This window comes from Oryzias latipes, chromosome 2, assembly GCF_002234675.1.
Source record: "Oryzias latipes chromosome 2, ASM223467v1".
In the NCBI taxonomy this organism is placed as follows: domain Eukaryota; kingdom Metazoa; phylum Chordata; class Actinopteri; order Beloniformes; family Adrianichthyidae; genus Oryzias; species Oryzias latipes.
Window position 1 is genome coordinate 22,364,809 of NC_019860.2, and position 12,029 is coordinate 22,376,837.

The 12,029-nt window shown below is 44.8% G+C and overlaps 1 protein-coding gene across 2 annotated transcripts in view; it reads right to left on the reverse strand.

The window, feature by feature from the left end:
• Nucleotides 1-12,029, reverse strand: part of LOC101164537 (partitioning defective 3 homolog B) — a 167,734-nt gene that overhangs the window by 88,351 nt on the left and 67,354 nt on the right. For both annotated transcript variants that reach the window (XM_023966113.1, XM_023966108.1), the window contains exons 12-16: nucleotides 9,404-9,565; nucleotides 7,370-7,456; nucleotides 2,257-2,353; nucleotides 1,546-1,678; nucleotides 685-776 (exon numbers count right to left, since the gene is read on the reverse strand). In XM_023966113.1, the coding sequence (XP_023821881.1) occupies nucleotides 685-776; nucleotides 1,546-1,678; nucleotides 2,257-2,353; nucleotides 7,370-7,456; nucleotides 9,404-9,565 (571 nt within the window). The remainder of the gene's footprint in view (nucleotides 1-684; nucleotides 777-1,545; nucleotides 1,679-2,256; nucleotides 2,354-7,369; nucleotides 7,457-9,403; nucleotides 9,566-12,029) is intronic.

The following is a 12,029-nucleotide window of genomic DNA, read 5'->3' on the forward strand; positions in this document are numbered from 1 at the left end:
TGGAGGAGAGATGGAAACCATAGAGGGGGGAGAGATGGTGGGGATTGAAGTGGGTCCCTGAGAGGGAGAGTGTGTGCTGACCACCCATGTCTGTAATGAAAGCCAATCAGCTCGGGTGGCGGAGGCGTGTGCTGCAGGAAGAAAGCCAATCCACTGGACATAATGAAGCAGGATTGGAAATCAGAGAGAGGAAGAAGAGCAGCGGCGGGACGAAGGAGAGCGATGAAGGAGTGAAGAGCAGGAGGAGGACCCGGAAAACCAGAGGAGGAGGCCCGAGATCATCACAGAACAAACACGGAGGGGAAAAAAATGAGAGAAGGATGAGAGAGGAAGAGGAAGGAGGTCAGCTCAGGTTAATACCAGGAAGTCAGTGCTTTGGCTCTCGCCTGCACGCACCAACACACACACACACACACACACATTTTATACACTGGCAAATATCGAGTAAATACACACACACACACACACACACACAGACACACACACACGAGACGCTGTGATCTCAGTTGGACGGAAAGCCCCAAAGCGCACGAGTTCAAGAGGTCAAACCCCCTCCAAGGCTGTGGATAATAGAAGAGCGCTCCGTATGAAAACAAAGAAATGTTGCGATAAGAGACATGTGACGGCTGTGTGGGGGTGTGTGTGTGTGTGTGAGGGGTGGGGTGGGGTGGTGCTGTGCCTCACCTAAGTCCATGCTCTTGGAGGCTCTGTTGCCAACGACGCCCTGATCCAGGCGCTTCATTCTGAGGGGAGCTGCAGACGTTGGCGACGGATCGCTACAAAAAAAACAAACAACAACAACGGAGACGTTTAACTGCTGCGGTACGACAACAACAAACGTAACGCAACAGTCCCACAAGCAGGAAAACCCCCACATAATAAGAGTTTTAAATGGAGAATTCAAGGAAAGGAACTTTAAAATGTGTTCAAATAATTAATGTAAACAAAGGCATGCTGGGAAATTAGCTAGTCTAACATCCAAGCTAACAGCCCCACCTACACCCTCAAAAAAGTGACTTTCTACTGAGCTGCGAAAAATATGTCTACAAAAACGACAAAAACGGTTTAATCCTAATCAAAAGATATCTGGGAACGCTTTGAAAACTGAGGAAAAGATGATCAGAGCGGGTCTTTAAAAAAACTTTATATGTAGAACTACAAAAAAAATAAAAAAAATGCAGGGTGGATGCTATATTGCTAAATGGAAATAAAACTTAAAAGATAATAACTGGCAAAAAATAAAGAAAGAAATTTTCAAAGTTGACCATAAATAAAGTGAAAACAGTGCAATAAAAAAACTGATATTTAGATTTATTTTAATAGCTATTTTAAAATAACTGTCACTTTAAATAAGGAGATTTTTTAAAGGTTTTGGTCGTCTGGCCCACATTTGTGGATTAAAAGGCCGATTTTGCTGAAACTGCAGCTGAAAACACAGGAAAAAGTGACTAAAATACTCTGCATTACATACATTTATGTGGAATGACTTTCCTTTAGCTCATATAGGGAACATTAATGGGGTTTTTAGTTGTTGGGGGGGTTTACCTGTGGTGTGGGGCAGCGAGAGTTAAATCCCTGTTCATTTCTTCCACCGTGCTCGGGGATGGGGGCGGGGGGAAGCCACCCTCACCATCCTCGTTGCCGTAGTGACTGTGGTCGTCGTTGGTGGAGGCTGGAGCTACAATGCAGTTGGAGAAAAAGAAGGAGATTCTCCTTTTAACAATTTAAAGTCCTTTTTATGACGTTTTAAATGGACAAGATCAATAGAAAAGACACAGACATCAAAGGGAAGAGCTCGTTCCCCGCTTGCACTCCTGCAAAAATAATCATCTGCACATAAAAGCTCCTCTGCACTTTGCAGAAAATGCAAACCCCGAGAGGGCATCGCCGTAAAACCAGAGCTCCAGTGATGGAGAGCTGACAAGCATCTCCAGCTCCCATCATCCCACAGGGAGACGGGAGGAGGAGGAAGAGGAGGAGGAGATAAAGAAGGAATTCAAAACTGTTTGGTAGTCTTCTCTTGTTGTTGTTGTTCAAGTGCTGCAGAAAATGCAAATCTGGCCCACTTAGGCGGCGTCTCATGTGTGCCTCGATTCCGAGGTCAGATCTTTTTGCACATGAAAAGCCAGCGACAGAAAAGAAATAAAAAAAACACGGTGAACGAATACGAGGAAGCAGGGCGGCGTGCGACGCACCGCCCGTGACGCCGCCCGCGGTGACCCACAACAGAAGAGTGGCGAGCTGCGGGATGCTCACCGCTTCTCAGTGGGGCGTGGCCGTTCATGGCGGACTCCAGCTTCAGGGCTCTAGAAGGTCCTGAAGTTTTCGGGGACACATCGGGGCCCCGGGGCTCCTGGCAACAGAAGAGAGAGGGGGGGGGGGTCACATTCATGCGAAGGAAAACAAAACTATGTCGCATCAAAAATGGATGAATGTGCCGCATTCAGAAGATTAAAGTTGATTCAGACTAACGACAAGAGAAGCTCATTTCTATTTAATTAGCGTCCTGGAAGAAATCTGATGAAACACGAACAACTCAGTCCGAAGATTCTTAACTTTGATTTGGTTTGAGGTTCATGAACGTGAAGCCTAAAAACAGAGAGAAAACACACTCACTGCATGTGTGTGTGCGTGTGTGTGCGCACGGAATCCCTGATTTATTACCTGTGTCTGCACGTTTGTGCGTAACTTTGGGTTTGTGTGTAACTTTGGTTTTGTGCGTAACTTTGGAGTGTGTGTAACACTTGAACTGTGTGTAACACACAAACATAAAGAAGTTACTCAATGGAACCATCAGATCTGCTGAGAGGATTGTCGGTTCCAGCCTTCCCTCCATTCAGGACCGACACCGGGAGCAGTTGTTCTGGAGCGGGCTGGCAGAATCTCAAAAGAGCCCTCCAGTCTTGGACACCACCTGCTCAGCCTTCTCCCGTCAGGGCGGCGTTTTAAGACAATGGGCGCCAAAACCAGTCGCTACAAAGTCCGCTTCTTTCCCTGAGCTGTCACTCTGATGAACTCCTGAGCAATCACAGAGCACGCAACACCAACTTGAGAACTGTCACACCGGAACTACTGTCGATTCCTTACTATTCTATACCTTACTGGCATATACATGGATATTTGTTGAAGCACAGATTCTAAAGCTCATTTGCAAAAAGCAGGTATGCAGATGTTTCTACACAGTTTGCATTTTGCATTTTCAACATTTCCACCTTTATTTCCTTCAACAAAACAAACCGATAATTTCTTTCATGCAGTCACCCGCCTGCATCCGATTCGTGCTGAAATCTGGTGCAGCCACAGAAACCCGAGTCACCGTAGCGACTCGTAACCTGTCATGGTTGGGAATTGAAGAAAAACTGGGATTCTCTTTACAAGCTCAGCTGAATTCACCGGAGGACTCCTTTGAGTGCTGACAGATACATTATAACTCCACCCCCCACCGCCGCCGCCGCTGCCACCTAAGCGATAGAGCAATCTGATGGGGATCGGCGCTCGTGGAGATGAAAGGAGCCATCTCTGGTCAAAGAAAGCGCACAAACACACTTGTTTTGACAAAAATAGGACGCAATAATGAAAGGTGTTCCGGCAGCTTCCTCGTATCAACACAGTGGGTGGCGTGTGGGTGGGTTGGGGGGGGCATCCGCCATGTCATCAAACAATCCCTGGGGCGTCATTAGTAACCAGCAAACGTCTTAATGTAGCGCTGGATCGGCCTGCTGTCAATCACAGACGTGCAGTCTCTGACAGCTGCTCTTTGTGTCACAAACGTCCCATCAGAGCCCCCCCCCCCCCCCCCCCCCCCCCCCCCATCCAGCCCCCACCCCGAGGCTTTTTGAAGGAGACGGACGGTCAGACGTCTCATTCTGCACTGATAAGTTAGGGGAGTCCTTCAATGGCGTCCATCACTGGAAACGCCATCCCTCTGAGGAAGAGGAGCCGACAACCCGTTCAAAGAAAACCAGCTTTTTTCTGAAGATTAAACTATACAATGCTCTACGCCGTTTGTTTCACATTTATTATGTTTCCTTACTGGCTCTAAAAAAAAATTTAATCACAATAAATGTTTGAAATTCGTTGCTTTAGCCACCCAAAAGGCTCCAAGAGCATCTTAGATAAGTCAGTACAGTGGTCCCTCGCTACATCGGGGTTCGCCTTCACTCTCTCACCTTTTCGCCAGTTTTTTTGCGTGTTGTTTTATTTTTTTTACAGCACATTGTGTTCTGTGTCCTGATTGGCTGTAGACCTTGTCAATCAATCCCTTCTGTGCCGTGTCTCCTGTACAGAACTCGTCCAGTTTACTTCGATGTCAGATCACAGTCAGATCTTTGTTGCTGTTCTATAATACTGGACCTTCTTTTCTAGTTTAAGCAAAAGAGAAAAGTCGAAACATGTTCGAGTGTAGAAAGTGTGTAGTGAGGAGTTTCACTGCCTTAAAAGAAAATCTACACCTATCTCAGCTTATTTTTTGAACACAACTCCCACGATACATGAGGTCTGTGTGAAGAATGGATTCTGATTGGCTGCAGGGTGTCCATGAAGTAATGAAGAGTCCATTCTCAGAAATTAATGGACGATGCGCTTGTGTATGCGTTTCTGTGAACGGACACCCCAGAGCCCATTATCCTGCTTATACATGTGGTCACTTACAAAAGCAATGAAACATGAAATCAATTATTAGTGACTTCATTTTGTTGGAAGAAGCGGACTATTTGATTTTGTTGTCATGGTAACGGCTACCGAACCTGCACCAACCTGGCTCTGCAGCAGCGGAGGAGGGCGGTACAATCTGCGGAACGTCGCGTTTCTCTTCTGCTGCATGCCGGTCTTCAAAAATGACCAAATTTACCAAAACGGGTTCAAGGAAATGATGAAATCACGGCCAATCAGAACCCAGCGCTCACCCCAGCCGTGGTATAAAAAAGTGATTACGGAAACCTAAAAAAAGAAGTTCCGAGCCGGATTCGCCCTGGTCTGAATGCCAGTTGGTTACCGTAGCAACAGAAACTTGGAACATACAAACATTTTTCCTCGGTTGATAACAACTGCAAGACGGTAGACAAGATCTCAAATTGTACCATCAACAGCAACGTTGACTTCAATTCTAAACAGATTGTTGTTTGTCTAACTTAACTTATTGCTTCATACAAAGTAACTATATGTCTATTACTCATTTAATTATTAATTTACAAAAAATGTAATAATTTACAAAACAATTGTTTGTTTTTCTGATGTACACCTAATGATCTGAGTTAGTGGTAGATATTTCTTCAATCGAACGATGTAGTAAACTACTTGTGGTCTTTGTTTCTTTGACACCAAACTTTGGCTTCATCATGCGCACAAAAACAAGCAGGAATGGGTGAAATGATGCTTTGGATCACTTAAAATGACAGATGTACCACTTTCTGTTGCTGCCGCAGAGCGAGGTCGGTGCAGGTTCTGTGGCGGTTACCAGCACGAGTCACTAGATAGTCCACGCCTTTTCAAAAACGTTAAAAACAACAATATAATAAGTGATTTTATGTACATTTATTTCGCAGCAGCATCGTCCTTTTGATTATGGACACCTGGTCGGGCATTATTCCTGGAATAACGTAGGTAGGGAATTTTTTACAGGAATCCTAAAATAATGAGGTCATCAGACCATAGTTGTCAGAATAAACATTCTTGCTCTGATACTTGTGATATCTTTCAAGGTAAAAACTGACCAATCACCGCTTTTGGTGGGAGGGGTGTGTCCTTCTACCGTGCTTACTCCTGATTGGGGGGGGGGGGGGGGGGGGGGGCTCAAACAGACACGGACCAATCAAAGAAGGCCTTACTGAAGACGTCTGGTTCCAACGTAGCGACGGATGTATCGTGGAAAAATTGCGACGGAATTGACTCCATTTGGTCGGGACCAGAAGCAAGGCATGTTTGTCGTGACACGTGATTCGTCCAGTCATGTATTATACAGTCCGTCATACGGACTCGAGCTACACACCGCCCTCGGAAAGGCGGTCACTTTCGCGTCGCTTCGCAAGTTTCTAAGACTCTACGAACAAAACTCGCATTAAAAGTCAAACCAGGTTGAACTTTCACCAATCAGGGACTCCGATTTGGTAGTAACGTACGGATGGCCCCCCCCTTTTAATTCACGTTAGTGACAACCGTTAGAAAACTGGATCATGAAGGATAAATTGCTAATAGCAGTTCGTGTTCACGCCTGGAATTATACCACACCAAGTTTATCATATGTCGGAATAGAGCTGCAAAAGAAAAAGCCTGGAACGAGATTCAAGACATTTCACACCAAGACTCTTTCAACTGTAGGTGACGGATATGCGTTAGGAAACAGCAGAGGGGGAAGCCCCTCCCTGCTTGTCCCGTGTGAACACCATGGGGTGAAGGCTTGGTGTGAACAGGTTGATTCGCCCACAAACAGGCGTAGATGAGATGTAAACGCATTGGCGGGCAAGGTCATCAGCCCCTCAACCAGCAGCCCCTCCCTGTTCAATTCCCCCAGCACACATTGATTAAGAAGCAGCTGCTCTAAATGCTGAAACACGTCTTTAAACTTGGTTGACAGAAGCTTTTCACTGAATCACTTTTTCTTTAGTTAGACTCCGCTTAGATCATTAAAGACAAGACAGACGGAGATCAGAAGAATAAGAAACCGCGAAGAAAAGAGAAAGAAAAAAGCCAAAAACAAACAAACAAGCATGCAGGAAACTTCCGCTTTATTAGGAGGACAAACAGGCAGGCGAGGCGGGAAAGAGGAGCACTTTACATCAGAGTAGTGGAAATGGAAAAATAAAAAGGTAAGGTTAGTGTGAAGCTTCACAAGCCACAAAGCAGGAAGACGTGGATTCGGATATCAAAGCACACCATATCAAACAGGCGGTTTAAATAAGGAGGAAAGCTTTCAGGGAAATGAGCGACCGATGATCACCATGAGCGGATCTCCTTTCACCAAATGTTTCAACCAAAACATCAGAGCAAAGCCGTGACCTCAGACGTGCCGGCTCGGCAGCGTGTCCGGGCGGCCGTACATCTGCCCGGCCATCGCCCGGATGTTTTCCGCGTAGCTCAACGCGGGCCTGAGCTTGTTTGTGCCGTCGGCGTGGGTATCAAACGCGCGGCTCGGACACTGTGCTTGTCTGCTGGAGCCACTCGGCGTCTGGGTGTTTGAGCCAAACTTGTGGCGCCGCCTCCTCGGGTCCCCCTGTGCGAATCTGTTGGCGTGGCGGTCGATGTGGGTAAATCCGTACGCGTGTGTTTGTGCCAGACACTGCCTGTGGCACAGAGGCTCGGACGCTCGCCTCCTCGCCGTGGGAAGGAGCGAGGAGGAGGAGGAGGAGGGTTGAGGCAGAGCCGGCTGGTGTACCTGGATGTAGGAGGCTTCTGGAGGGCGAGGTAGTGTGGCCGGAGATGCTCTTCCACCTGAAGTTGGTGCGTTGTTGGCACTTCCCGCCTTGAAAAAACAAACACAGACATAATAAGTCTCATTTGGTGGGCTTTTATGCTGGAAAGCCCCATCAGTGCTCGTGTCACCGAACACAAACACGCCTGAGCAAAAGCCGCTGTCTGCTCCAGCACAACATTCAAACGCCGTTTACAACTCACTGACAGACATTGCGGCTTTTGTCGACTTAACACCCGAGCAAATCCTGCGGCATGACTGTCACCGTCACAAAGCCGGCTCTTTCCTGCACTATTTACATTCAAATGTGCTCATATCAAGACAGGCGGCTTCTACAGTTCTTTACGCTCACGGCTGGAACAGGTTTTTTATGTTTTTTACTTTAAAAAGGTGCATTACTACGGCTGGTATTGAGCCCAAACGTATACTTTAAACTGGAATGTGTATAAATGAAATGTGTATAATCAAGTCTATCCTAAATAGAGCTTTTAAGTATCTTTTTTTATTTTGATCGAATGTTTAAACTTATATTTTTCCAGTTGAATAAATACCAGGTTTTCAAGTTTTCTTATTAAATATATTATTGATTTTAAAAAAAGGTATTTTATTTTGAAAATCCAAATGGAATAATATTTTAAAAAAGAAAATTTTTGTTCTATTCTTAATCAAATGTTCCCATTTTTTATTTTAAAGGCCAAGAAATAACAAAAACTAATACAATTGTATTTAAATTATATTAAAAAAAGTCCTTTTTGGCAGTGAACCCCCCATACCTCTAACGCTTTTGAAATGATGATGGTAGAATGACAGAAAAGTTTCTTTTACCTCGCTGCTGATGCATATTATCTTTTCTGAGATACCTTAACTTTAAAAGTCCCAAATATTTGTTCATAAAAATACTCATTGGAGCAGAAGATTCTTTAAAACTTTTTTTTGTGAAATAACTTAAAACACGATGTGAAACCGAGAGCCCTTATGTTGAAGAATAAAACGGCTATTTATAAAAAAAAAAAAAAATAAGAATTTTTTAGATTTTGATCAGCGTTAGCGCGGCAAGCTTGTGAAAGTAACGTTCCCCTGTTGCCATTTATGACCAGGATATCGTGAAACTGTAATACATACGTTATACAATAGGAATATAGTAAGAATGTGGGCGTGGTTAACCAAAAACCTCCGTTGCCATGGAAATCGAAAATTGTACTTTTGCTGATTCTTTTAAAAATGACATCAACCCAATTATCACCCCAAGTGGATCAAAAATGAAAATGGTTGTTATGGCGATAAATCAAACAAAAAAGCCGCCATTTAGAACAAAATGGGTTTTTTTTTTAAATAGATTTGTCACATGCCGCTCCGACTAGGGTGGCAGGGGCAGCCAGTGAGGGGGGGTCAAAAGGGGGCGACGGGGAAGTAAGGCGCTCGCAACTTTAATTCATTTTATGGTAAAAAAAAAGAAAAAGAAATCTTGCGGTTATTAAATCCCAGACGCTACAATCTGGGAAAGTCCTGCTTCTTTTAGCAGTAAAGATAAAAACTCCCATTAATTGGAGTTTGTTTCTGGACTTTTGAAAACCGTAACTGCAATAAAGTGGATAAAGCGTGGCTTTGTATCCCTCTATTTAGGATTTAATTGATACATGTTGATGCTAATCAGCCCAAATTCTAGTTTCAGATAATATTTATATTTGATGCTAAACCAGAATTCGATCTGTTTTTCCTTTTTTACATTTTATGAGCTTTAAACTCACTAATGTTGTTACGTTTGAAGAAAAAGAAAAAAAGCTTCAATCACAATCTCAGCATCTAAAGTTGAAAGTCTGACAGGAATAACAGAGTTTTTAATTGTTATCATTTTCTCATCACGTAGATGAACCAGCAGGATTGTGTTGTTTTTATTTGTTTCTTTGCCTTCTAGTCTTTTTTAAAAATGTCCGAATTAAGATAATTCCAGAGTTTTTCACTGGAACTGCCGGCAGAAACGTCTTCAGACAGAAGCACCTGTCTGGCTGAGCGGAGGACCACCAGCTGGATGGTGCCGCGGGCGTTTCCCTCCGACGACATGGACCGCCTCAGTGTCTCCATGGCGGCGTGGTTGGAGCGCCCCACCAGAGTCTCGCCGTTCACCGCGATCAGCTGGTCGTTAACGCTCAACCGGCCGTCCTGTTTGGGGGGGAAAAAATAACGTACTTAACGTCCCACTCTGATCATCCAAGTGTCCTTTAATGAGGATTATGCCATTTTCATCCCCCAAAGAAACTTTTTAGGGCATTGTTTCTGTAGACACATTTCCCATCATTCCTTTGTTTTTTAACACTACCGTTTTGCACCCAAAAAAAGTTTAATGAAAGGACAAATAGAGAAGAATGAGAGTGATAGAAAGCAGGGGGAAGAATACGGCGGCGCAAGCGATCCACCCAGAGCGGGAAAGTCTGGATAAACACATCCAGCTGCTAATGGAGCGGCCTCAGCGGACGCTAAATCACTTCTGAGTGTTTAAATAGCAGATAGCAGAGCCGATCCGAGTCCTCTTACCCTAAAGGCACGGAGGGAGACAAAAAAAAAATGCTCCAGGAGAACCTAAGGCATACCACCACAGCCAGCGCCGACCTCTGACCCCGGCCCCATTAGCGAGGCACCGCCTGGGCTGGCACCAGGACTCGCAAACACAGGCGTGTTTGTTACCACACGGAGCCCTGAGAACGCCGTGACGGGATCAGCAGGCGGCCCTAACATCCCTCATTAATTTCCTCATCGACTGCACGCACGCTACATGTAATTTTAATTTGTTTTCTGAGCAGACTCTTTGAAATGACGGCGTGACGGGATCAGGGTTAAGTCAAAGAAGAGCTTTTTTTTTTTTTAAATAAATTGAGGCCTTAGGCCCTAAACTCTCATGAAAATAGGTTAGATCTCTCCACGACTCGTCTTCCTCTCCTCCCTTTTATTATCCGGTTTGTAAACCTCCTGTTTTTCTTGCCACTGCGTTTTATTTTTCCTTTCCATATTTAAAGCGTTTCATCTTTCTACTTCTCGGACGCCTCCTTCCTTCCTCCCCTCTGTCCCCCGTCTGTCTTTCTTCCTCATCCATCTCGTCCCACAGACCCGTTTTTTTTCAGGCGGTTCAGAGATCTTACAAGGCCATCCTGTCTGGGCGCTATCCGCCCCGGCAGCTGTCGGAAACCTACTTCTGAAGGCACTTCTGGGAGCCGCCTGGCCGCCTGGCCGTCCTCGTCCCTGGCCGGCCATTTATCTACAACCACACACTCGACCGAGCGCCGCAGATCAGGGATCGGCGGCAAAGGCCGGCGGAAGTTCTGATGACCGAGGCCGAGTACTGAAAAAGCAGCGCGTTTTTGTTTTTTTTTCTTTTCTGACAGATTCGCCACTTGAAGAGAGCGCTGACGGATCCAGATAAGACAGCCGCTGAGGGTCAATGGGAGTCAAAGATCAAGGGGAGCTGGCGGGAGGACCAGCAGTCAGGGAGAAACGGAGGAAACGAGCCAAAGGAAGCGACAAAGTGTGAACAATTCCAACCAAAACCACACAAATAAACCAGCCGAAACCTTCAATTTTAGGGTGTTGCAGAAAAACTGTCAACTTGAAGGACATCGGGATGTTTTAAAGGTTTCGGGTCAGTGGAGTTCATCAAAATAATGTCCTTATTTTTTGGGAGGAGCTCATAACAATAAAAAAATAAAACCCAATATGTTTTACTTTGGTTTACTTTTCTCAACATTTGAGTTGCTTCTGGAAAACATTCAATCCAACTCCTTTACGCATTAAGCTGAGGGCCGCTGGGTCCAAGTTCTACAGTATTTGAATTGTTTCGGACCAAACAGATTGGGGTCAAAGTTCAACCTGGTATTGGTATAACTTTCGACGCGGGTCCACAGAGCCTGAAAACGGCTCGTAGACACTTCTGTAGCTACACCTGAATATATATATATATATACATACACGATTTAATGAAGCTCACCTTTGTCCCACATTGTATTTTCGTTACACACAGATTTTTCCATGAACAAAAATACAGCGCACCCAAAAATGCTTTTGTTTTTCAGCAGACTACTGGCCGTGTTTAAACCTACGACGGAGTATTAGTGCCACCAATAAAAAAAAGTAAAATTAACAGATTTTATCCATTTATGAAGCCATCGGTATCCCTGCTGAGACCAGATCACTACATCTGTGTGACGCTTCCGTCTGAGGAGGAGAAGCACTTTCTGGCATTTTCAACGTTGTAATGCTAATATAACAGACTATTTCCATTCATCTTTGTTGTTTTATGCTGAAACCGGACGCTTCATCTGCAGGAGGGGGCGTTTACTTCTGCATTGGTGATCGGATGACAGGTTCATGACGTAAGGTGACAGATGAACTTCAGGTTATGTGAATGAAGGAGAATAAAGGCTGCAGTGGTCCTCTAAACCCAAACGTGTCTCTGAGCTCCTTATTTTACAGATGAAACTCCGCTTTACCGACACCGAACCCTGGAAAGCCGGCTCCACTGACAATAATCTGATTTTGAGTCATCAAAAGGTTCAGAATCTCTTTGTTTTAAATCTATAATAATCCAGAAATTAAGCTTCACAAAAGGCTCCACATATTTCATCTTCAAGCTAGG